The sequence below is a fragment of the Taudactylus pleione genome, unplaced genomic scaffold, assembly GCF_031769625.1.
Source record: "Taudactylus pleione unplaced genomic scaffold, aTauple2 ptg000202l, whole genome shotgun sequence".
Taxonomy (NCBI): Eukaryota; Metazoa; Chordata; class Amphibia; order Anura; family Myobatrachidae; genus Taudactylus; species Taudactylus pleione.
Genome location: NW_028284604.1, coordinates 5,878,282 through 5,905,579, shown reverse-complemented (window position 1 = coordinate 5,905,579; position 27,298 = coordinate 5,878,282). Strand labels below are relative to the sequence as shown.

Here is a 27,298-nt window from a genome sequence, read left to right as displayed (position 1 = left end):
TAAACTGAAAACACTACAGTGTGGTATAATGTGAACTGGGGGCACTATAATGTGGTCTAATTGTTAAGAATCCCAAAGACTACTCCGAGTAAGCCCCCTAAAACCCAGCCTAGCGAGGTCTTCTGCCACTAACAGCCACCCATTGCCCCATAGAACTAGAGATATTCACTGGTACTTAGGTGGCCACCTGGACTTAATACTCGGGGTAGTAGCAGCCTACGCGAGTGTCTTAGGGGATTCAGTGGTGAGGATAAGAGTTTAGAACAGGAAGTGTGAATGAGGCAACAAGAGACCCTTGGTGTAGCTGGAGAGCTGGTGATGCGGCTTGAGAGCCGTTGTGTAGGAAGGTTTGGCTTTGAGAGCCAATGGTGTGGCTGGAGAGCCAGTGATGCTGCTTGAGAGTCGATGTGTAGGAAGGTTTAGCTTTGAGAGCCGACGATGCAGCTTTGGAATTGATGGTGTGGCTTTGAGCCGGTAGCAGAAATAAGTTAATTGATGGTGCGGCTTATAGAGCCGATAGTGCGGCTAAGGTGCTAATGGTGCGCCTTTGAGCCGGTAGTAGGAGTTGGTGTATTTGAGATGTGGCTTTGTGAGCCGATGATGCGGCTTGGGTACTGGTACACAAGTTGGTGTACCTGTGATGCGGCTTTGAGAGCTGAGGGTGCAGCTAGGGAGCCGGTACACAAGTTGGTGTACTTGGAGATGCAGCTTTGAGAGCCAATAGTGCGGCTTGAGAGCCGATACACAGGTTGGTGTACTTGTGATGCGGTTTTGAGAGCCAATGGTGCAGCTAGGGAGTCGGTACACAAATTGGTGTACTTGGAATGCAGCTTTGAGAGCCGGTGGTGCAGCTAGGGAGCTGGTACACAAATCAGTGCACTTGAGATGCGGCTTTGAGAGCCGATGGTGTGGCTTGAGAGCCAGTACACAAGTTGATGTACTTGAGATGCGGCTTTGAGAACCAGTACACAAGTTGGTGTACTTGTGATGCGGCTTTGAGAGCTGAAAGTGCAACTAGGGAGCCGGTACACAAGTTGATGTACTTGAGATTCAGCTTTGAGAGCTGAAAGTGTGGCTTGAGAGCCAGTACACAGGTTGGTGTACTTGTGATGTGGCTTTGAGGGCCGATGGAGTGGCTAGGGAGTCGGTACACAAATCGGTGTTCTTGAGATGCGGCTTTGAGAGCCGATGGTGCAGCTTGAGAGCCGGTACACAAGTTGGTGTACTTGCGATGTGGCTTTGAAAGCCGATGGTGCGGCTAGGGAGCCGGTACACAAATCAGTGTACTTGGAATGTGGCTTTGAGAGCCGATGGTGCAGCTAGGGAGCTGGTACACAAATCAGTGCATTTGAGATGCAGCTTTGAGAGCCGATGGTGTGGCTTAAGAGCCGGTACACAAGTTGGAGTACTTGCGATGTGGCTTTGAGAGCCGATGGTGTGGCTAGGGAGCTGGTACACAAATTGGTGTACTTGAGATGCGGCTTTGAGAGCCGGTGGCAGCATGGAAGCTACTGGTGCCGCTGGGAAGTTGATGCAGTGGCTGGTGAGCTGGTGGCAGCATGGAAACTGTTGATGTGGCTGGGAAGCCGATGTAGTGGCTGGTGAGCCAGCGGCAGCGCGGAAGCTGCTGGTGTGACTGGGAAGCCGCTGTAGTGGCTGGTCAGCTGGTGGCAGCACAGAAGCTGCTGGTGCGGCTGGGAAGCCGATAACTTGTGGCTAGACAATACTGCTTGAGAAACAGCACACAATGTAGCAATAAAGCACAGAATGCTGATCATGCAGCAGAGCCGAGAGAACCAAAAGGGACGCTATAGTCGGCGAGGTGGCAAAAGGCCAGCGTGCACAAATAGGAGGAAGAACCAATCATGCCATGCTGTGAAAAACACATGACCTCCTGTGGTGTGCAGATCACCTAGCAACTGAGGGAACCAGAAAAACAGCGTCAAGAGAAGGTGCTAGAGGGAGACAAGTCTTGACCGCGACTTGTAACACTAATGTTGGCTGAGGGCATAATTTGAAATGGACACCACTATTGGGCATACAACAAACAAATGCTGCAGAGAGTTAACTTTCTAGATGCATTGGAGAGTGGCCACCTTCAAAATGTTACTTTGGGGACCACAACATTCTAGTTACACCCCTGCTTACCATCATAGTTACAACCTAAACATACAAAACATTTTGAGACTAATATGTACATCTACACTCATGTCTGCTATGTAACAAAACCATGCTCTCATATTAGTTAAGTACTAGAAGTCATGCATTAGATATTTTAATTATATATTTACAAATCACTGTTTTTGCAACATTAAGAGTTATGGTAAGAACGTACCCTTGTTAACTCTATTTCTTCGAAGTCCAAGCGTCCACAAGGATTACCATGGGATGTAGTTAGTTGGAGTGAGCCGTGCACCAAACAGTTAAAGCATTAGGATGCATCGGCCCTCCTCCATATATACCCCGCCCCCAGCCTCAGGCAGACAATTTTGTAAACAAGCCCAAGGCAGGAGTAGGAGAGAGGAGAAGGAAAAACCTTTCTTTCAAGAAACACACTCACAAAAGATGAGGAAATCAGGGACCGAGAGAAAAATACGCAATGAAGCCAGGTGTGTCAGGGTGGGCGCCCTGTGGACAATATGGACTTTGAAGAAATAGAGTTAACAAGGGTAAGTTCTTACCATAACTCTTAAAGCAGTTTCCCCTTAAGGTAGGGACGCTTTTGAGCAGAAAGGAGAATCCTGCACCCAAAGGAAGCATCCTGAAGCAAAAGTATCAAAGGCAAAAACCTAAGGAAAATGTGGAAGGAACCACACACTCTTCAATCAAAATGAAAATCCCAGGATACCACTTATGCACTTATGGAAGGTGCTCTGTCCTAGATAAGAAATAAAAAGCAAGCACCCAGAAAACCCTAAAACCATGAGGTCATAACCTCTGGATGAGCACCCTTAAAAAGACTGCTAAGCTCTGTGACAGATGTGGGCTGAGGAAGGCTTCCTCACCCCAAGCATCGTCCTGACCACAGTGCTAGAGAAACTTTTGGCTGTTAAGACATAACTCAAGAGCCAAGGTCCAAGTGCAGACAAGGACTCTGTGCTAACAGGTGCAGCCGGAGATGAAGTGGAAAAGGACTGTCTATAGAAAGACTCCATAGATCGGTGAACTAGTGGCACCTGGGCCAGGCTGGAACTATCGGTATCACTGTGCCACCTTCCTGCTTGAATTTCCGGAGAACCCTTGGAAGAAGGGAAATTGGAAGAAAAAGGTATGAGAGATTGAAATTCCATCGCACCGCCAGAGCATCTACGAAAGCTGCTGAGGGGTCTGTGATCTTGAACCCATATTTGGGGACCTTGTATTTTTGACGTGAGGCCATGAGGGCTACATCTGTTAGGCCCCATTTGTCCACCAGGAGGTGAAAGACATCCGGGTGGAGAGCCCATTCCCCTGCGTGTACATCCTGATGGCTTAGGAAGTCCGCTTCCCAGTTGAAGACTTCAGGGATGAATACTGCAGAGATTGCCGGGAGATAATGTTCGGCCCACATTAGGATGTATGTTATCTCCCGCATGGCTGCCTGACTTCGTGAGCCTCCCTGATGGTTGAGGTAGGCAACTGTGGTCGCACTGTAGGACTGGATTTGTCCGACCTGCCATGGTGAAGGTGTCGCGCCAAAGTGAGTGCTCTGCACACAGCTCAAAGCTCCAGGATGTTTATAGGCAGGTGAATTTCCCGAGTTGTCCATCTTCCCTGAAAGATATGATGACTTGTCACTGCGCCCCATCCACAAAGGCTGGCATCCATAGTGAGAAGTTCCCAATTTGGAACCCAGAAGGGATGACCCTTGTCCAGATGGGATGTCTGTAGCCACCATGAGAGGGAAAGCCAAACCTCCGGAGAGAGGAGGATTGTCTGGGACCGGATCAGATGATACTGTGCTTTCCACCTGGAGAGAATCAATTATTGAAGGGGCCTCGAGTGGTACTGTGCATATTACACCATATTGAAGGTGGATACCATGGTCCCCAGGACCTGCATTGCTGAGTGAATGAATACTCTTTGGTTGTGGAGCAATTTACGCACACGCAATTGCAGTCCAGAATCTTGCCTGCTGGAAGAAAGATTCTTTGTGCTTGAGAATCCAGAAGTGCGCCCAGATGTATCAGCCGCTGTGTCGGAGATAGGGAGGGCATTTTCCAATTGATGATCCTTAAGGGAGGATGCGGATGCCATAAGCAACATAGAGCTCTTAACGAAACATGCCACATGAGATTCCACCATAGGAGGGACTTCCCATTTAGTATACTCAGCAGGTGGGAGAGGGTAAAAAGAGACCAGTCTTCTTGTTATCTGAATCTGTTTGTTAGGAATATTCCATGCTTCCCCCATAAGCTCAGTGAGCTGTTCTGATTGAGGGAACTCAGCCTTAACCACCTTTTGTCATTTAAACACTGGGGCTTTAGGCTTAGGAGCAGGTTCCTCATCCTCTATATCTCTATATTCATGATTGATGTAACCGCCCCTACTAGAGAAGGAACATCCATTGCCACATGATGGTCTTCCTCACCCGATAGGGACCCTGGAGGAGAACCCTGTGTATCGTCTGCCTCTTCAGATGATGTGTCAGAATTTGAAAGCTGGGCAGACTGAGCTAATACAGGCCACCTATGTGCTTTGGTGGCTAATGGTCTGTCCTCCTGTAACATATCTTGCTGAAAGTCGGCAGACGTTTGCACCATATCCTGAGCTGGGTGGGCATAAGCATCCATCTAGGAAGGATGCATAGGGAGTACCAACAGGTTGAATCTGCTGTGGGTACCCCACAGTGGGAGGAAGCATGGGAGCTGATAAGCGAACCACTAGCTTTGTCATAATCTGTGCAAAGGAGGACACCCAAGGTGGCTCCTGCACCGGTACTGGTAAATCAAGCTGGAGAGGAGGTACATGACAATTAGCACACTGACCATCCTGCACAATATCCTGAGAGGACAAGACTGCTGAACAAGTTATGCATGTAACCAGCACAGGGGCCGCAGCCTCCTGTATACCCTTGCCTTGGGAAGACATAGTAATACCAGTAAGCAGCACACAATACAGTGTATGGCTAATAATGCAATGTGAACCCTTCACAAATACAAGTAAATGTGAAGTACAAATGAACCCTTACACACCTGGTAGTGATGGGTTAAGAAAGAGCAGCAGGGATAGATATAACTGACAGTCATAAAGTTAAAGGCAGTATATCACCATAGCAGAGCTAGCACAAGTCACATACAATGCATATAAATACAAATATAAATATACTTGCAATGGGCACTGAATCAAATACTCAAGCAACACTAGGCTGGCAGGATGAGTTGTATTTAAATTCAGGGTCCAATTTAAAGATGTTAACTTTATCTAATTAACAAATAGGTTATTTTTTTTACATTACTATTTTTTATATAAAACTGCTAACACAGCAAAAGCATCATGTTGTCTACATTTAAGAGTTACTCATAACATATACAAAATAAATATATAAATATATGTATGTATTTATACAAAACTTTCAAAACCTTGACAAAACCTTTGATGTTTTATATTGTATTTATCTCTTTAGACCAGAGGTTCTCAAACTCTGGGCCTCATTCAGAGCGCGGCCGCTATTTGCGGATGCTCGTTCAGAAAAAGGGGCTGGCTATTTAAATTGAGCGTTTGCTCTTTGCGGTCTGTTGACGCCTCTATGTCTGAGCGAGCGAACGAAACATGCGCTCGCTATTTTGTAAAGACGCCCCCTGGCCGCTCGCATCATACGTCATCTCCGCTATTTATTAGATTAATCGAGTACATCGAATGGCGTATGAACTGCTCGCAATTCTTGTGGTAGCATTTTCCTACCGCAATCATGCGAGCAGTTCAGGCTAAAAGACAACCAAGTGACGTGGTCAATGACGCTGCTTTGTTAATTATGCACACCCTTAAAATGCCCGTTTTGACCGTTTGGCACGCCTGCGTTCGGATCTCCACTCCCCGTTTTCAAGCACCTTCCCCTGTTACCACCCACAAACACCTCATTCTGTCACTCAAATTAGCAGGCATTCGCTATTTTGCGAGCACACAATTTTCGACCGCACTGACTGGTTTGCGCATGCGCATTACAACCCATATGCATGCGCAGATGTGCGAACATCGCTCGGAGCGAAAGAGCGGCCGCTTACGAGCGGCTCTGAATCAGGCCCTCTGTCCTCAGGACCCCACATAGGTCACGTTTTCCAGGTCACCCAGCAGGTACGCAGGTGTATTCATTACTCACTGACACATTTTAAAAGATCCACAGGGGGAGCTAATTATTTCACTTGTGATTCTGTGAGGAGACCTGGAAAACATGCACTGTTTGGGGTCCTAAGGACCGAGTTTGAGAACCTGTGCTTTAGACTGTAAGCTTCTCACAAGCAGGACCCTCTTCCCTCATGGGTGCTGTCGCCCTGCTGCTTATTTGGATATTATGACTGCTGCTGCAGTAATGTTTATAAATCATGTCCTGTTATGCATTATACTGTAAGTCACTTTTTTTTATTGTGTTTTCATACTGTTTCTGTACTTTGTAAGGAGCTGCGAACCTCTAGTAGAGCCAAATAAATAAAGGAAAATAATAATAATAATAATAATAATAATAATAATAAAAAATATTTGTGACTTTGTGACTTCTTTGTGACCTCTTTGTGACTTGCAAATTCAGAGTTAAGTGCATTTCATAGTTATCTCTGTCAGCCATATTGTTTTTTCAGACTCTCATTATTTAATGCTTTAATATTCCTTTTTTCATCCCTGACACTCAACACTACAATCCTCCTGCTATCTCTTCCTTTTTCCCCACTTTCTTCCCTGTCTATTCTTTTTCTATTTACAGTCTCTCACCATGTCTTTTCCCAGGCGTTCAGCCCCCCCCCCCTCTGTCCTGGCTGATCTTGCTTACCCACTATCAGCGTCCAGCCCCGCCCGCCCTCCACCTCCTTCCCGCATACCTGTTTTGGGCAGCGCGGGCTCGCGACCCTCCTTTGCCCAGTCATCCACCCGCGGCGATAGCCGCGCTGTCCCCGCGCCGGGCGCCTCCAGCAGCCCGGTCGTGCGCGGCCCGCCGGCTCCCTCTTCTCCCCCCCCGCCAGCCGCGCGGCCGCGCGTGCTGCCGGGTGCGGCAATTAATCCCGGCCAGCCTGCCCCTGCTCTCCCGGCTCGTGGGTCACATGACCCCGCCCCAGCCACGCCGGTTATCGGCGCCGCGTTCAGCGGGCTGCGCCCTCCCCCTCCAGCTCCCATGTTAGGCGCCCAGGCCCGGGCGCAGGTCCCCCATACACAGGCCCCCCTCCCCCCCTCACACCAAGCAGTCTCCACAGATGATGAGGGAGACTGCTTGGCGGCTGTCCCCTATCAGGCCCCCCCACAGCTCAGGCCTCAGGAGGGCAGCCCACATGAAGCGCTGCCCCCTACTCCTGATCCGCAGCCCCCCCTGCAGGCGAGCATTTCACCTGCTCTCACTGGTCTGGCCACGGTGCAGGCTCCTGCGCTTTCACAGGGCAGTTATGCTAATACCAGCTGCGCTCCAGCTGCAACTTCCGCAGTCGCACACCAGGCTTTCGTCCCTAACGCTCCCGCATTTTCGCCCGCAGTAGGTGTTGGTGCCCACCCTGGCCTTAGTGGGTCGGGTGTTCCACACACTTCACAGGTCACATCCCCATGGATGCATGCACCCATGCCAGCCTCCTTTTTGCACGCACCGCAACACTCAATGTTTCCGTATTGGCCCACATTCTACCAGCCTTTGGCGCAAGGGTCTGCTGCGACTGGTCCTTGCCCCTATTGGGCTCCTCCAGGTTGGGGGTCTGCTACGCCGCCAAGTTCTAACCAACCCCCTCTCATCGGCCCACACCCTGCTTCAGACGGCGGGTCGTTAAATATGATTGAGCAACCACAATCTCTAGGGACAGTTCCTGCTGCTAATACGACACACGGGCTTGGGCTTGTTGATACTGCCGCTCCTCTTTCTTTTACAGCCCCTTCCGAAAACCCAGAGAACAGAGTGGAGAACACGCTCAGGACCCCGCAGACCCCACAGACGCAAGCTTCAGATAAAGACGGAAGAGCTGCGGTCGCCGGCGTTGGTGAGGAGGGTTGTGATGATATTGTACCTGGCAGCGATAGCTCAAGCACCAGCGATTCTAGTTCTACCTCAGGTTCGCCTAAGAGGCCACGCAAGCTCATGCGCATGCTAGAGCGGCATTTTAAAGGAAAGGACGCAGGAGTAGGGGTTAAGCCAGCCAGGGCGCCAGCAGCCTCTGCGGCTTCAGAGGCCGATTTAGTACATTGCTCCAATACGGCTATCACTAGAGGTGTTAGGAAGCGTATTAAGGAGAAGATTAATAAAGGTCGCTATGTAGACATCTTTACAATTACGGAGTTAGGCAGGAAAGGCTTAGCGTCAGCTAAAGCCGCGGGGGGAATGGGCGAAGAAGCGTACCGTTCTTATGACAATTGGATGACTGGCATGCTGGTTTTCGGTGCTTGTTACCTAGAGACAAGGCCGGCGGAGCACATGAATGTACTTAGGTACATTCATCTCATTCATGGCATGCAGGTTAAGGCCCGCGGCACCACCTGGCGTTCCTACGATGAAGATTTTCGTAGGAAGCAGGACGGTAAAAAAAACATGGCTTTGGGTTTCAAGGACGTCGAAGTATGGCTCAACGTTACGCAGCAGCGAAAATTCGTGTGCGACAGCGCCCCGAAGCATAAGAATCCGGTCGCAGGCAAATCACAGGCCATTCCTTTCGTTAAGGGGAAATGTTTTGCCTTTAACAGTGGACAATGCGACAGGGGTGCGAAGTGTCGTTTTCGTCACTCCTGTACTAGCTGCAGCGGAAACCACTCCGCCAAAGATTGCACTAAGACAGTCGGGTCTTCAAGCACCCCTCGCGGCGACAACGCCAAGTAGTCTGGAGTTGGCTCCGTCCCCGATTCGTTTGCCAGCGTTGAGCAGATGGTTAAGTTTTTACCCGGATAGGGCATCCGCAGAGTTTTTATTGAACGGTTTTTCATTCGGTTTTCGCATCCCGGTTGTAGCACCTGTTACAGCTGTAGCTTCTCGCAACCTGCGCTCGGCCAGAATGTACCCCGACGTGGTCAGAGAAAAAGTGGGTGCAGAACTGAGATTGGGGCGCATGGTCGGTCCTTTTTCTGAACCTCCCATTCCCAATTTGTGCGTATCGCCACTGGGTGTAGTCCCCAAAAAGGTCACGGGTAAGTTCAGGCTCATACAACACTTGTCGTACCCTGTCGGCCGGTCTGTTAACGATGCCATCGAGCCTAACATTTGTAGCGTGAGTTACCAATCTTTTGACGAGGCACTACGGCTTGTTAGAAGTTTTGGGCTCGGGGCACTAATGGCGAAGGTGGATATCGAGTCTGCCTTCCGTTTGTTGCCATTACACCACGAATCTTTCTGGCTGCTGGGTTTTAAGTTCGACGGTTCTTAATATGTGGATCACTGTTTGCCTATGGGCTGCGCAGTCTCTTGCGCGTTCTTCGAGAAGTTTAGTACTTTTCTTCAATGGTGCATTCAGACAGGTTCCAGTCATGCAGGTATTACAGATTACCTGGATGATTTTTTAGTTGTGGGACCAGCGGGTCATACCACGTGCGGCAATGTGCTTTTTTCAGTTAACTCATTGTTCCATACCCTTGGGGTGCCCATCGCGCATGAGAAAACAGAAGGTCCAGACACGTGCTTATCCTACCTGGGGATACAGATAGACACATCGGCTGGCTGTTGTCGCTTACCGGGGACAAGGTTCAGCGGTTGGGAGAGCAGATTAGTCATTGCATAGCAGCAAATAAGGTTTCGTTACGGGAAGTGCAATCGTTGTTAGGGTTGTTGCATTTTTCATGCCGTGTGATACCAATTGGGAGAGCTTTGTGTAGGAAGCTGGAGAGGGCCACTTCAGGTATATCTTTACCCCATTACAAATTGCGACTGCCTAGGGAAATCAAGGACGATCTGACTTTGTGGTTGTCGTTCTTGGACAAGTTTAATGGAGTTAGGATTTGGCCCTCCCCGCCCGTCAATAGCAAGTGTCTCCAGCTGTTCACAGATGCGTCAGGGGCATTCGGTTTTGGCGCTTATTTTGATGGCGATTGGTGCGCCGAGCCTTGGACGGAGGCTTGGCATGCCTCGGGTTTGACGGCTAATATGCTTCTATTGGAGCTTTTTCCAATAATTGTTGCCGTTGAGCTCTGGACCCACAAATTGAATAATCGGAACATTGTGTTCTGGTGCGACAATTTGGGGGTTGTGCAAGCCATTAATAACCAAAAGTCGTCTTTCATGCCCGCTTTGCGCTTAGTCAGGCATTTGGTCCTCCGTTGTTTAGAGGCGAATATTGGTTTTAGGGCGTGCCACGTCCCAGGGACTGACAACTGTATAGCAGACGCATTGTCACGTTTCCAGTGGTTGAGGTTTAGGGGCTTAGCTCCGAAGGCGAGTTTGCGAGGTTTAATTTGTCCTCCTTCTGTGTGGCAGATTGTCGAGCCGGCATAGAAGGGCTGGCGACCATGGCCTTAGCGCCGTCTACGCGTCGCGCATACCTTGCGGCCTGGAGGGATTGGGAGCACTTCCTCAGGTCAGAGGTTGCTTCAGGTAAGACAGAAGAGCAATGTCTTAGTGCTTTTGTCTGGGAGGCAGATCCAGGCCGTCCACTAGCACGGCCCTAGCTGGGATTGCTTATTTTTCAAAATTATATGGCAGAGCAGATCCAACGAAATCCTTTTTAGTTTCTAAAGCCATGAAAGGATGGGCTCGTTGCGACAAGCCCAAGGAGGATAGGAGGCGGCCCATTGACCTTTCGTTGTTGCGTTCGCTAGTTGAAATAGTCCCGACGGTAGCTGCGGATCCACACGAGGCAGCCCTGTTCCAGGTTGCTTTTTCAATGGCTTTTTACGGGGCCTTTAGAATTTGCGAGCTGGTTGCGTCATCCAAAGGATCGTCGGATTCTGGAATGTTAGCGGAGAATGTAGTCCTTAAGGCAGATTCCCTGTTGTGCAAAATTCACCGCTCAAAAACCGATCAGCTGGGCCGGGGACGATGGATCACCCTCAAGGAGCAGCCTCAGTCAACAGCGTGCCCCATTTCGTTGGCAGTTAAGTTCGCCAGTTTACGCCCCGAGGGCTGTTCACACTGGCTGGCGCACGCTAATGCCTCTCCCCTCACAAAATTCCAATTTTCAGCTGTATGTAAGCATTGTTTAATGGCCTTAAAATTGGATACGTCTGCGTACGGCACTCATTCTTTCAGGATAGGGGCGGCCACTTGCGCTGCGGAGGAGGGCATGTCAGTTAGCAGCATTCAGTCGCTTGGCCGCTGGAAATCGTCCGCTTACAAGCGGTACATCCGGCCTAACACCAGCAGCTAGGAATGCGCTCCCTGCGGGGTTGACCCAGACTTTTATTCGTCACTATTGTGGGGGTGTGAAGGGATTTGGCCGAAAGTAATTTTTTTACCTCGGGGGAAAGAAAGAAAGAAATTAAATATAAATGAATGAATAAAGAAAGAAATGAAACAAAATAAAATGAATGAATAAAGAAAGAAATATATAAAAAAGAGAAAAAACAAACAAAAAAAAACAACAAAAAAAAAAACACAAAGAAGTGACAAAGAATTTATACCCCCGAGGGTTTTTTTAGATGGTTTTACCTTCGCCTGGGTCGCCTGCTCCTTTCCTCATTATCGCGCTACCCCTTCTTTCCTCCCTCCTTTCCCTCGGCTGCCCAATTTTTGTTTCATATTGGTGTTGTTTGTTTGAAATTGTTGTATTGGCCTGTATGTCCTTGTTAATGGATTAGCATTGACTGTTTTGGGATTAATCTGATTACAGATACATCTCAAGACGGCTCGCCTATTTGGTTTATCGGGCATTCCTTCATTTACTGGGCGGGGCAATCTCATTTATCCACCAGGGCAGCAGGTCTATTGGGCGGTTGGGAGGTTAGGTGTCAGGGGGCTTAGATGGGAGGGAATCATTCCACTCGTCACTGAGTCCATTGCAAAATGGGGGACACCCGGGTGCTTGGTTTTGCATGCCGGTGGCAACGATCTGGGGAGAGGGACAGGTATCAGCCTTATACTTCGTATTAAAGCTGATTTAGAAGAGGTGCAGTCTCGGTGGGGTCCCATTAGAATAATATGGTCTGACATCACCCAACGTCAAGTGTGGCGATGCCCTTACAGCGCAGCGGTCTTAGACCGGACGAGGAAGAAAGTCAATGCTTCTGTTGGTAACTTCGTTACAGCAAGAGGGGGTTCTGTCATTAAACACCCTTATGTCAAATATGATGACCCCAGTTTGTTTCGTTCTGACGGGGTGCACCTTAATGAAGCGGGTATGACTCTGTTTTTGCGTAGCCTTTTCTCCGCATTTGGGGTGGAATTGTAGTTTTGGTGGCGTGCTGCGGTTCTTTTAGACCTAGCGTTGGCGGAAAAGCATTGCTTCTCAGCGGCCCAACAGGGCGCAAGTGGTAGTTGCGGGGCGCCTGCCTTTCCCAGGGCAAGTTGTCTCTGCCCTTAAGGGGGGACCTGGGCTTCTTCCTAGAGGTGGGGCTCAGTAGTACTAAGCCAAATGAAAGGGGGTGTAGCCTATCGTAACTCAGATTGCGTCAGAGGCCTTCAGGTAGCCTCATTTATAGTTTATTCGTGGGCTAGAGCTCGGAAAGCAATGCTTTTATTCGCCACCAAAGAGATGTGTATTTTAATAAATATTTGTTCAATTTTTGATTCCACTACAGTTGTCTGTGTCTTCATTAAGGTCAATTAAGACAATAACACCTGTGTAAGGATCTAACGCCTCAGGGCATAGAGGGCTTATGTCTGCTGCTGCAGTAATGTTTATAAATCATGTCCTGTTATGCATTATACTGTAAGTCACTTTTTTTTATTGTGTTTTCATACTGTTTCTGTACTTTGTAAGGAGCTGCGAACCTCTAGTAGGGCCAAATAAATAAAGGAAAATAATAATAATAATAATAATAATAATAATAATAATAATAATAATAAATATCCAGCAAATGCAAGTTATTGTTTTGCATTATCAACAATTTTCTGCAAAAGGTATTTGAAAGTGGCTGATTGCAACATACTACACTGGGATTAGTAAGAGAAGCTTCCGCTCCCCTCACAATTTTATCTAAATTAATTTCTCTTCAGATAAGCAGCTGCAATTTACATAATAAGTGTCCTTGGGCATGGTAGGTGTGTTTACAATCCTGTTCATAAGAAACTGGCAGCTGCATTGTTGTAACAGTTTTCATGTTTATTTTAGCTTTTAGCTCCAAATTATCCTGCTAATAGAACTTTTTTTTATTACAAACACAAAAACTAAAGCTGTGCCCACTACGAGATCCATTACATGACATATCATTCTGACGTGGATCAACAATATATTGTGCGGATCGCATAGTGTGTACGCACGATAGTGCATGCCCACTGGTGTCACAAGCTGCCGCGCTGCCAATGCTGTGCGGGGTGAACGCTGGGTAAGTGTTTGCTGAAGTTTCCTTCTTCCTCCTGTTAGGATCTGTGGTTGCAGCATATTGTTTGCAGTTCCAGCCTTAAGGTGGGTACACACCTGACAGATATATCTGCAGATTGAGTGATCTGCAGCTATATCTGCAGATGATGGTCGTTCATACACACTGAACGGCCATCATCTGCGGGTCCCAGCGACCAGGGTGCGTGTCCCGGTGGGGGTCATGTCCCGCCCCCCTCCTCGCGGCTGCTACTATGTTTGTAATGGGCTGTCTGCAGACCGCCCGTACACACCTGACGATGGACAGATATGTCTGCAGACATATCTGTCCATCGGCTGTGCAGCACAGCCAATGCGATATGTCAGTGAACGTTGCCGTTCACCGACATATCGCGGGTACACACTGCCCGACGGGCAGCAGATACATTGGCCGATCAATTGATCTTTAGTTGTTACTGAGTTGTTAGCTTTAGTTGTTACTGAGGCTCTGCAATAATTACTGCCTGTCTGTGTGCAGTATCAGGTGCACACTAATTGATTCTCCTGTCTGTGCACAGCCCAGTTGCACACTAGTCTGCCATTAGGGAGGCTTGCTCTGGTTGAGCCGTTTCTGTTAAAGCCAGCCCTTCACTCCATGCCGGTGATAAAGTTTCTTGAGTTTCCGGTTGTGCCCAGTCTACTGTTGGTCGTTCGAGATCCAGATTCCTGTTTTGCTGTGTTTACCCACTGCCATTTGTTCTATCCAGGTGGTCCGGCTCGCACACTGTCTGCTAGTGCTGCTTGTGTCATCTAGGTGGCACTGCATGCATTCTCGCCCTGCGGCGCATGCCAGCATCTGGCGACTAGTGCCAACCCAGTGATATTGGCCGCACCTCAGCGTCCAAAGTGAGCAATCTGGTGCACCGGCACCAGTGTCAACCCTGTGGCATTGGTCGCACCTTAGCGTCTAAAGTTTGCAATCCGGTGCACCACCACCATTGTCAACCCGACGACATTGGTCTCATCTCAGCGTCTAAAGTGTGCAATCCAGCACACCACCACCAGTGTCAACCCGGCGACACTGGTCGCACCTCCATGAGACCAGATACTTACTGGCCCTCAAGGCTGCCTCCACAGACCAAAGGCTGCACCCAGCCCTCAAGGTTGCCTCCCCAGCCGAAAGGCTGCACCCAGTCCTCAAGGCTGCCTCCACAGCCCAAAAGCTGCATCACATCCTTGGCCCTCAAGGCTGCTCCCACAGCCCAAAGGCTGCATCATACCCTTGGCCCTCAGGCCACTAGTAAAGGCATATCAGCCCTCAAGGCTGCTCCCACAGCCCAAAGGCTAGCATCTCACCCCTGGCCCTCGGGCCACGACTAGCCAAGTCTTACCCAGCCCTCAAGGCTGCTGCACGGCCACGTCCAGCCAAGGTATACCAGCCCTCAAGGCTGTTGCAGGACTTATTCCCTATGGTCATGCCCAAGCCTTAACAGTGGGTTGTTCATGCATCGTCCCATCTGCTGTGCAGCACAGCTGTTGGGACCATGCGATGAATGATGCCATGCTGCTATTTGCGCCATCGCCCACTGCATTGTGCAGTGTGTATGGACGGCTCGATGCATTGTGCTGTCGATGGGCACACACATCATGTAATGTGTACCCACACATACTTATCTATAACACATATCTATAACACATTTGAAAAAGAGAAACATTTTATTATAAAATAATCATTTGGATGAAGCACTGTAAACACCTTGGGTTTGAAGTAGAGTTGAGCATAAGTATGTATGTGCAGCATATCTTGCATATATTCACACTGCGCTTGCTTGAAAACACAATGTATGCACCTACTGGTGTTCAGGACCGTAACTAGGGATGTGCGAGCGATGCCACCACCAGGAGGGCAGGGCGCCTGCATTTTGCTTGTAAGATGCCTATAATGGTACCCTGCTGCCAGTAGAGGTTGCTCCGGGTAGTACTCTTCTTCCTGGTAATGGTGGTCCCACCTTCTCAGCATGATCTCTCGATGTCACGTTTGCGAGGCTGGTACTGGGCAGAAAATCGTCCTGCTTGCATTGCATCTCAAGAACAACTCCACTTGCAACTAAGTAGACATAACTGGGTGTTCAGTCTATACAGAACTGGGCAGAAACGAAAATTGTGTTCAGATGGATCTTTCGCAACAAGGATGAGACTGGCGCATGTGCGCACAATTAATTATGTTAGTAATGGTTACGGGCGGTTCGACCAGAGGGGCACCAAACTCTACAAACGGGTAAAAATACCCATTTAGTTCCATGCATGCAATGTTGGAGCAGTTACAGCTGACTAGCATTCTACGCTGATCAATCAGTGTTTGTTCTTTGTCACTGTAATATCTTTGGATATTGTTTTGAAATATGACAAATGGTGTGGTGCAATATATTCTTGTGTTCTAAGTGTGTCATACCACAACTCAGAGCAATAGAAAGTGACATATTCTTCTGTTCTGAGTGTGTCATATTAAAACTCTGAGACATAACAGTAACATTCTTCTGTTCTGAGTGTGTCATACTATAACTCCGGGTCATAAAAGTGACATACTGTATTCTACTATCCTAAGTGTGTCATATAACAACTAGGTAGTAATAACACTTTATGCATGTTCATATTTTTTTTTTAAATCTGTATTTACATTATTTTGAAGTTAAGCGGAAGGAAGAAATTAAAGGAACTGTGGCCTACACAACTTTACAAACCTCTTTTAGGGGTATATTACTAAAGTGCGGGTTTTTAGAAGTGGAGATGTTGCTCATAGCAACCAATCAAATTCTACTTAACATTTATCTAGCACCATCTAGAAGATTATAGGTAGAATCTGATTGGTTGCCATGGGCAACATCTCCACTTCTAAATTAATATTAATATATTAATGATAGACGTAGAGTACATGCACAAGTTTGTAATGCAATTGGTGCTCTAGAATTAATTTATTTTGTTTAGACTCAATTAACATAATTATTATTGTACAGTACATAACCTTACATTACCGTCATTCTGATATATTACACATGTAAGTGCTGTGCCAAACCTCTTATTAAGTTTGTTGTAAGTAAAGAAACAAAGCATCTACTTTTTTTTATAATATGCTACATTATTTAGTAGAACAGAATATGTGAACTACCGATTGTTTTTGAATAGTGTGTGGAGCAACCTTGAAGCAACTATTGAGTGTTGGTTTATCAACCAAATATCATGTAACTGTAATTTACAGCATTATGAATCCTATGATTTGCCCAGGACTGAGAGGGCACCGGAGCAGTGCGATTGTGTGAAATTTTAATCCTTTGGGGCCGGCCAGCTGACTGCTGCTCAGCACACTTCATGAATGTGCCTGGATCCGCCAGCCACGTCCATGCAGAGCAAGAGCAGGGCGGCTATATTGTGGCACAATTGTTTCCGGCTTCCTCTCCCAACATTGCAGAGGCTGCTGGGACCTCCCTGTGTTTAAAGGACAGGTGGCACTTGTGGGTAGACAGGGAGCTGGGATCAACCCATGACTGAATATAAACTAGAGGCCAACTGACCTCCCCAAGGGTTTCCTGGTCCAGCAGCAGCCCCATTGATGTCATGATAAGGCTGCCAGAAGAAAGGAGCCCTCCAGCCTTTCAGTGTCGTACACGGTCCCTTTCCTCTGCAGTGGAGAGACTGCCTTCTAAAAGAGACCCCTGCCTCCTGCACACTGAAAGATCAGACAGCGCGGATCCCATTCATGCTACAACATAGGTGAGTGTACATATCTTAAACTCTTTCCCTATCCCACTACTCATCTCCCCCATCCCCGTTAGTGTGTCTTGCCCAAACTCTCCCCTTTGTTCTACAGTTTGTGCATGCACAACCTGATAAACATAAGAGATGCACAAAAACCACCTGCTTTGTGCAAATTTCTGAATAAGGCACACAGACAACTTTCAACAATGACCTTTTATCACTCACAACTCTCAGCTCCTCTCCAAACACACACACCATTAGCTAATTTATGCAGCAACCCCTGCCTACATAGGGCTGATGACGAAGAATCACAGTTTCACTCTTAGGGGCATATGTATCAAAGCTTGATGTGAGATAAAATTGTGAGATATATATCACCAACCAATCAGCTTCTAATTTACATTTTGCAGGCTGTGTTTAAGAAATAATAGCTTGGTGCTGATTGGTTGGTGATATATAGTTCACAATTTTATCTCACATCACCAACCAATCAGCTCCAAACTATCATTTCTTAAACACAGCCTGCAAAATGTAAGTTAGAAGCTGATTGGTTGGTGATATATATCTCACAATTTTATCTCACATCAAGCTTTGAAACATATGCCCCTTAAACCAATTACAATGGTGAAGTCGTCATCTTTTCTAGAAGTCAACAGCGGATGAAGCATTTTTTGTGGGCTTGTAGTCACCGAAAAAAGCGTCAAAGTCAAATACGATTCGTTCAGTAAGCCTTGAGATCAGTGACTATTACATAGTCTGCGGAATGCGGTCTTTGTAAATGCTACACATACTATAAAAAGTGAATGCTTTGACAATTGTGTCATCACCACAGCTCCTGTATAAATATAGTAATATAGTTCAAAGGTCTGGTTTCAGGACAAAGTGTGCTGTATTTTTGAACATCGTTACGAAGCATTCTTCAAGCATGAATAATTTGTTTCAAAGGTCAAAACAAAGACTGCAATCTAATCTGTGATATTTAGATACATTATTGCTAAAACAGTACCTGACTTATGGCCCCCATACACTAGCAACGGATTGTCTCGATGCTGCGATCCATCGATGTTGGATTTCGACGATTTGCCGATCATGATCAAAATATGATTGTGATCTGCAAATTGGTGAAATTTATGATGTATAATTTCACCAATCCTCCAATGGATCAGGGAACAGTGATGGCCACTGGTCGGCATTTCCGACCGGTGGCTCATTTCCAATCCATTTGCAGGATTGGACAATACATTGGTAGGTGTATGGAGGCCTTAAGTTTCCTATTTATTATTTGTCTAGGGGTTTCTCTGCTAAATTAAAAATTGCTCACTTATCTTGGCTTTGATTTACTGAGCTATTTAATAAAGTTTGCTTGTTGGAATAGGAAGTCTAATAAGAGGCTGGGCAAGCAATACACTTTCCCTCAAAGTGAAGGTGTAAAGTGCAACAGCATATGCTGGCATTATATAAGTAAATGTTAATACATAGTGAATTCCTTAGCACTATCTTAGCACACAGCTGCTAATAATTGTACACTTCCTGGTTAGTCCTGCATGAACCTACTGCACATGCATAGCCGAAAGTCTGTGAAAGACTAAAACAAACAAAGTTTGTGCTGTAACTCTTATTACATGCTGGTGAACCAACAATGAGATGGACCAAGCACACAACAAATCCTTAGGAAATACAAAAAAAAATGCTTAAGTGGTTTGGCCTGAATGTGGAACTGCTTGCCCCCAATGAAGGTAGGTGACAGAGTATGTGAGCTGGTTTAGCAAGTTGTCTCCCAGGAATGGATTATGGCTATCCTTCTCACTATTCAATTCATTATTAGGACTATTGTTAATCTGTAAGGTACCTCAGAGCTCTGCATCACAAGACAGCAGGGAAAACAAGATACACATAAAATAGGGACATACTGAAACCTACAGGTAGGAAAGGCCCAGCTCATGAGATTAAGTAGTAATTAAGTAGTAATTAGAGGTACAGCTTAAACAAGAGGAGAGTGGAAACTGGGTTAGTTGTGAGGGTGCATTAGTGCAGGGCCATTGAGACAACTGTGGGGTCTGGGTACAGAATGTGTGTGGCCAAATTCTGGAGGCGTGGCCACTCCCCCTCCAGGGACACAATACAAAATACTATGCATGGCCCAGCTCGCTGCAAAGGGGGACTTTTATTTTCCCCCTTGGCAGCTTGCCCAGTCCCCTGCTGGCTCTTTTGAAGAGGCCCTGGTAATTAGTACCTGCAGCCCCCCCCCCCCCTCAAATTCTGAGCCCTTGCATTAGTGGGGTACTCTAGTATAAGTGGGAGTAGGGCAAGATGTTAAAATAGATTACGAATTATTATTATCCTTTATTTATATGGCGCCACAAAGGTTCCGCAGCGCCTTACACAGTACATAAATGATCACACAAGAAAAACAGTTAATAGTAATACAAAACAATGCAGGACAAGGACATGGTTTATACACAAAGCTTAGTTGCATAACACAAGCAGCAGGGCCTCAGCAACCAAATGTAGGGTGCTAATTGGGGAGTTAGGAGTAAACAATACTATAAGTAGGGATAGAAGCATGTGAGGGACGAGGGCCCTGCTCGTGAGAGCTTACGTTCCAAAGGGGAGGGGCAGACAGACAGGGGTGACACAGATGTGGTAGTGAGGAAGGAGCATGGAGCAGTGGGTTAGGATATGTGCTGCGGAATGTGTGTGTTTAAGTTGATCTGATATTATGTCAAAATTAAGTCCTTCATTCATTTATCTCTATGACAGAAATAGATTTTGTTTGTGTTATTTGAGAGATGTACAAAATAAAGTTGTAGCACTTTAATTTTTGTGTGTTGCAATTTAGCATCTAAATACATCCTTCTAAAAATGCAGCTCCTGCCATCCTAATACAGTAGTGAATACTTTAGTCCTAGCTGATGGGTGCTATGCCATGCTCCTGTGAGTGGGTGCATCTCAAATGCTAGACCCAACCACAAACGGGTGCAGCCATGCCCAACATACTGTGGTCCCACAGGATGTTGCTGTATTCGGGCCCAGAATTTCTTTTGGAAGCCCTGGAGGTGACAGGCAGAACCAGGAGGGAATGGGACTTAGTGGTGGGGTAGCAAGGCCATGGAGGGAGGGAGGTGCTTGAGAGTGGAGGAACAGGAAAGGTGGGGGAAAGAAGCAGAGGGTTGGAAAGCAGACTGATGAGAGAAAAAAGGAGGAACCGCAAGTGGAGGAGACAAGAGGGGGAGGATAGGGATGGATAAAGTAGAGGATTATGTGAACACTGAATAAGGGGGGGTGTTTGAAGAAAGGGTGTTCACGCTGTGGACGAGGTAATAAGTAAGATGAAAAGTGGAGACTGTGTGATGTAGGGACAGTGTGGATAAAAGTTGTTAAATGTTTAAAAATACAGGTAAAAGAACAGTGCTGTATGAGCGTAGCTCCAAAAGTGATATATAAAGAGAGGTGTGTGAGAAGGAATTAGTTATTAAATGATTGATGTGATGCAATTGAAAAAGGCAAAACAAACAAGATTTTCTGTAGTATGAAGGCAAAAATTACAATGTACAGAGCCGATCCAGTCAGAGGTGTTTTGAACAAAGATCAATCAACAAGAGCAGCACGTAGATAGGGAAGTACTTGAAATGTCCAAGCAGCGAGTGCAGTAAGGAGTTTCCTGGATATTCATACAGCAGCAGATGGTGAATTCGGTAACTCACAAAAGTATGTTGCTTGATGTTGTTCAGAAAGTTTTCTGGTTTAGAAGATGTTTTCCCTCAGCTTAACTCCGGCATAACTCAGTTTTAGATTATAAGTGTAACTACAATTTAATAACTAACACTTTGAATCTAAAGGTGCATACACAAGGGACAATCTGTACCACCAACGACATGAAAGATATCTTTCAGTGAGTCATCCTGCAACATCTCTGAACATGCAAAGTTGACAATATCGTCCAGATTGGCCTGCATGCACGGACTATCAAAGATATCGTTATCGTTCATGCGGGAACGCGCATCGTTGGTCGTTCACTGCATAAAAATTAATATGAACGATATATCGTTAAACGATATCGTTCATATTGTAACGATATATCTGTCTGCGTGTACGCACCTTTACACGGACTAATGCAGCCCTACTGATCACTGTTAGCACCTCTGTATAATGCAGTCATTACATCCATCCTGAGCAATCCTAATTAAGGTGTTTGACCATACCACGCCTCTCCTAGTTCATTGAGGATATTCCAAAGTTCTATCCACGACAATGGGCAAGGTTAACAAGAAGTAGGCCTGAATCCGTGCATCTCATACACGGAAAACCCCCTAGCTGACTGGTAGAGACAAGTGCAGATCAGGAAGAGAAGCAGATGAATGTAAAGAAAGGGCTAGAATTATTAAATGGTGGCAATTCTCAGAAGTTTTGTCCTAGAAATTTTAAATGGCAATAATATTAAATGCAAAATATACCTGTCAATCTTGGGATCAATAACGCAGAGAATTGGCGGCTTGCAAAAGCGCTTTCAATAAAACTTGCCCCAGTAGGTGAAGCAGATATCAGCTATAGCGCCACACTACTAAAGTGTAGAGTTCCTCATTACAGGTTGAGTCTCCCATATCCAAATATTCCCAAAATACGGATTTTTTTTTTAGCATGACTGAGATAGTGAAACCTTTGCTTTTTGATGGTTCAATGTACATTAACCTCGGTTACAACACAGATTATTCAGGCTTTGTGTATAAGGTGTATATGAAACATAAATGAATTTCATGTATGTACACAAACTTTTTTTGAGCCACATAATTATTGAAAATATTGTATAAAATTACCTGCAGGATGTGTGTATAAAGTGTATATAGAACATAAAAGCATACTGTGCTTAGATTTGGGTCCCTTTCCCAAGATATTTAATTATATTATGCAAATATTCCAAAATACGGAATATTTCGATATCCAAAATACTCCTGGTCCCAAGCATTTTGGATATGGGAGACTCAACCTGTGTTACCAAAATACTGTATCACATCTGTGGATAAAAGAACTGAAGACACACTAGTTTTTTTTATATATTTTGCATGTATTCATTCTCTGCAATAACGAGATTGCGTAAAGCACTTTAGCGCTGCTATGATTTTGTTTACCTTTCTGATATATTTGAGTGCCCTAAGGTATTTTTTCTGATCGTTAATTAAGTGTTTATTGTAGTATACAAATATTAATATTATCTACTTTTATGTAAGTGGTAAAGAAAATTACTTTTGGTCCTGGAAAAAATATTTGTACTTATATCAGTGTCTATATACTCACATATATGGTGTTCCATTATTTTGTATATTTGTGATAAGTACTGGTACTGTACAGTATATTTATTGAAGGGAATAACAGCAGCTTTGTATAGCACCATTATTACTAAAACTTAGCATTCGTATCCCAGCTTGTGACCCCTTACCCTGCCTTGTCTGCTGCCTAGATCAACTTCTTGTTTGTGATCCCTACTCAGTCCGGGAGGCGGACAACCCACACGGACTGACATCCTACCTGTATGCTGGATTTGCAATTGGCCACTACTCTGCTATTCCTATTACTTACAAAAGCAACAACTTCCAGTTGTTGCTTTTGTCTCATCAATAACTTTGCTTTATACAATCAAATTGTGCTATGGATTACCTTTGTGGACTACATCCGGAATGCAAATCATACTGTGGTATAATCAGTGCAGTGGGCTGGCATCTCATGCATTCCTGTGTTGCACTGTGCCTGCCGCATCAATTGGTACAAAATCTTGCAATTCTACAGTAGTATTTAGAGCTCAGCCGTTATCTATACAACTATACTGTATACCCTGTAATCACAACTAAGGGGCATATTCAATCAGGTGCGAAAAGTATTGTACTCTTCGCATGCCGTTTTTTTCGCCGACATCGGTGGTTTTCCATGCGAAAAAGTATCGCGCTTATCCCCATATTCAATTTGAAACCGGCGAATTCAGAACTGGCAAAAAGTGCTGTCAGATTTGGGGAAATCAGCCTGACACCCCCCAAAGATACACTGACACCCCCAAAAGATACATTTAAGTACCCCACATACCTTCAGCAGGCCTATTCGGGGGTATCTATACTGATCCCCAATGATCGGTATAGATACCCCCGAATAGGCCTGCTGAAGGTATGTGGGGTACTTAAATGCTGTCAATAGCTGCTAATTAGCATCTTTGCAGATGTGTTGAAGAAAGGTTTTTTTTTACAGAAAATAAGTAGTCCCAGCAAATTTGGGGTACACGAAAATGGGTGCTAGCATATTTTAAAGTTGCTAAAGTGAAGGTTCAAAAAAATAAAAAAAAAATCCACCTGCCGCAATAAAAATACCTTGGGCATACTTGGGGACCCCCTGGAGTCTATTTAGCTAGTTTTTAAGTTTGTTCCCCAACTTTGTACTTTTTCGCCCTCTTTTTCAAAGTAATTTTTTGAGGTGTACCCAAAGTTTTTTTTTTTTTTTACACAGTTTATCTTTTGGGGGCCTGTCCCAAGGGTGCAGGGTGGTTCACGCAAGTTTGCACCCCAAAACCCCAATTCTGAACTTTTTTTCGACAGCTTTCATAGGCAAATCTTTTTAGCCTATTCCAATGCATTGACTTTCCACACCGGCGAAAAGGCTATGGCATTGAATACGGGGATAAGTTTTCGCCTGGCGAAATGTTGTCACTGGCGATACTTTTACGCACCTAATTGAATACGGCCCTTAGAGTTAAAGGGGTCTATTCACGAAGCCTTGGATGGAGATAAAGTGGACCGAGATAAGGTACCAGCCAATCAGCTCATAACTGTCATTTTTGAAACACAGCCGGTGACATGGCAGTTAGGAGCCGATTGGCTGGTACTTTATCTCTGTTCACTCTGTTCGGAGACAACCAAGTACTGCCAAACACATACGGCCTGATTCAGAGTTAGGAATAAGAGCAATTGGCTCCAGGAATAAACCATGGAATGCAAATAATTGTTATTTTTTTGCATGCAGGAAAAATGGTGACTGCTTTGTATGTAGTGATCAAATAATGTGCAACTTTGTTTTTACACTGAAATTTAGAATTAATCCAGGACATGCCCCATGCCAACTATAAATCTCTCTGTATGTTTTAAATTTGCCCTAACAGGGTTTTACCTAGGAGCAAATTGCTCCTTTGTTTGGTCTTCCTCCTAACACGGTTCTTATCATTCAGCTTGATAAAGAGTTTTGTAACCATTTATTCTCATTTTGGTTGTAATTGTATTTAATAAGATATGTAAATCTATTCTTTCAGCAATTTCGTGATTGGTGTTTCCTTACACATAAATGACAATTATATATTACTTTTAATAATACTGTACTATACTGAGTAATAAAAAAAAATACTCAATACAACTTTGTTTTAATAAACCAGCAAAATGTGCAAACCTTTCTTTTAAAAGAATGACAGGTTTAAAATTTACACAAGCACTTGTACATATAGTTTTCAATAATGGGGCATCTTAATATAAGGCTTGTGTGCAAGCCTACAAAATATTACATTTCTTTATAATGACAAAAACAGTCATGTGCAGAGGATGTTACTGAAATACATATAGCTTCGACAGGACTAACTATACAGTTTTCCAGCAGAAGCTGCATACTTACTAGATCACCTTTAGGCTTACCTTTCAGTACTGTGATAATTTAAAATATTAATATTTGTATGTACGCTGTATTGTGTCATAACTATGCATTATGGGGCTGATTCAGGGATTGATGCTATGCACACAGCCACTGCGTCCTTATATGCTGTGCAAAATTATGCATAAGCCGCAGGAGGCGTCTCATGTAAAAAGACACCCACTGCTGGCTTCTCTGATCCAATGCTGCGTCCGAAAACGCAGCCGTCGGATCAACTGTGTGACCATCGGACATCTGAGCAATCTTCAGGTTACTTATGATGTCCGGTGAAATCATGCTGCTAGAGCCAGTGAAGCTGCATCCAAGGATTCAGCCACTGGCTTAGTCACGCCCGGAAAACGGGGCCGACGCATTTTTTTTTTGGAAAGCTGGCCGTCGCTGCCCCTAAACACTAGCAGCATGTCTGTCATGCTGCAACTATTGGGACACTGCAAACATCATCGCAGACCCAGATCTGCACATGCGTAGTGCAGATCATGAATCAGAGATGTGCATTAATATTGAATTAAAGTACATCTCTGAATCAGCTCCTATGTTATGTATCTCTTTATTATGTTATTTATGTAGGTGCGGTCAACATGTAAAGAACCAGTACCACCTTGATTACAGAGAAACTATCTTTGTTGAAAACCATGTATGGGTAACAAATACATTTCTTAGGCAACAAAGATCATTCAGTGTAAACCACTGTATGAAACTTTTACATTGAGATTTGAGAACGTTACCAGCAAGTCTTACACTGCAGCCAAAATCAATAGCACTGCAGACAACAGACCGTTCTGATCACAGTGAATCCAACTAGCTAGCCTCAATGTTCTGTCGATGTTTGTATTCCTGATCAGAAGCAACTCTGGAACGATACCCCAGCAACATAAACCATAAGCCTTAACTTACAATGAAACATGATGTACCAATAATGGATGAGTTACAATCATTGGCTAGAATTTTGCAACAGAGATGAATAAATGATTTTGGTAATTTGCAGAACAGTAGCATGAAGCGTGTACTGCACCACCACAGCACCGAAGCCTTTGTAGAAACCCAGCATCCCTTCTTCCCGTTTTATCGTATTAATACAGTCTCTCATCCCTTCATATTGAGTGTTGATAGGTACCACTTCATAACCAAGGTCTGTATTATCTATTATTGTGCGTGTTCCTTGAATGTGAAGGCGATGCATAGCGGTCTCAAGAGGATACAGCAAGATGTCGGCACAAAGGCTAGCTGCAAAATTGGCTAATAGTTCTGGGAAATAATCTTCCAAAATGTTCTGGGCTGCATTTGCTCCTTCTGTTGGAATTCGGACAGTGTTCTTTTTCTTTATGAAGAATAAAACACATTTCTGGACAATAGAGCTGATGACATAATGCAACACACCATGGACGACAGTAGGGAATGTCAGGACAAGGAGTGGCAACAAACGTTTGCTGTGTGGTATTCCTAGTCCCATAAGTCTGCCAAAGCCTTCCTTCAAGCAATCCAAAATGCCGGGGTTGTCACGGATGATCTCACTCTGCATGGAAAAAGTCAACAAATTTAAATAACGCACATTTTATGGAGAGAGAGACACAACACATACACGCACACAAATTATTACACTAGTTATTTTATACATAGACCGGTCAGATCCTTACTTCCTGCTTTAAGGGAAATGACCAATCAGGAAGTCTGTAATTCTGACGTCAGTGTGTCCTTGCTATTCACAGACAGATCAATCCAGTAATTGGTATAAAACTCAGCTGGCCAATTCAAACCAAACTGAAATTTTTTTTCTTATTTAAAAACCGTTCAACCATCCCCATTCGAAATAATCTGATTAACAGAAGAATTAACTTTTCAGCTGCTGAAGTCACAATCACCATGATAGCAAGGAAGGTACCATGTTCTGTCCACAAACAAATTGTGAAGAGTGGAACCTATATGTATGGGATTGATTGACACAATTACCCAATCCCCCGATGCCTGGGTCGGGGCAATTTGCAACATTAATGCCCTTTAATCTCCTAGAGGCTAATGCTAGGGAACAAGAGATGAGGGGCAAGATTTACTAAAGCTTCTAAAATTAAAAGATTATGTCTATAATTGTCTAGAATGCAATAGACAAATGATAGCTACTGTAGGATCTAAAGGATTGCTATGGGCAACACCACTTAATTTTTAGAAGCTTTAATAAAATCTGGGCATGGGAGGAAACATTCTTAACACACAGTAGCGAGTTGAAATAATCTCACAGCAGATGGCTGCTGTACTGTAAATGTGTATTATTTTGTTTACAATAGATTCACATTTAGAACGCATAGCACACCCCAATACCATCTCTTTGATCTAGACCTTAATAA

General features: G+C 45.1%; 1 protein-coding gene and 1 pseudogene across 1 annotated transcript in view; one reads left to right on the top strand and one right to left on the bottom strand.

The window, feature by feature from the left end:
• Positions 1 to 10,590: 10,590 nt before the first annotated feature.
• Positions 10,591 to 11,447, top strand: LOC148518102 (uncharacterized; annotated as a pseudogene).
• A 13,215-nt stretch (positions 11,448 to 24,662) lies between these two features.
• Positions 24,663 to 27,298, bottom strand: part of SLC25A46 (solute carrier family 25 member 46) — a 41,693-nt gene continuing 39,057 nt past the window's right edge. Inside the window, exon 8 of the mRNA XM_088477680.1 lies at positions 24,663 to 26,472. Within this exon, the coding sequence (XP_088333806.1) occupies positions 25,891 to 26,472 (582 nt within the window). The 3' untranslated portion in view covers positions 24,663 to 25,890. The remainder of the gene's footprint in view (positions 26,473 to 27,298) is intronic.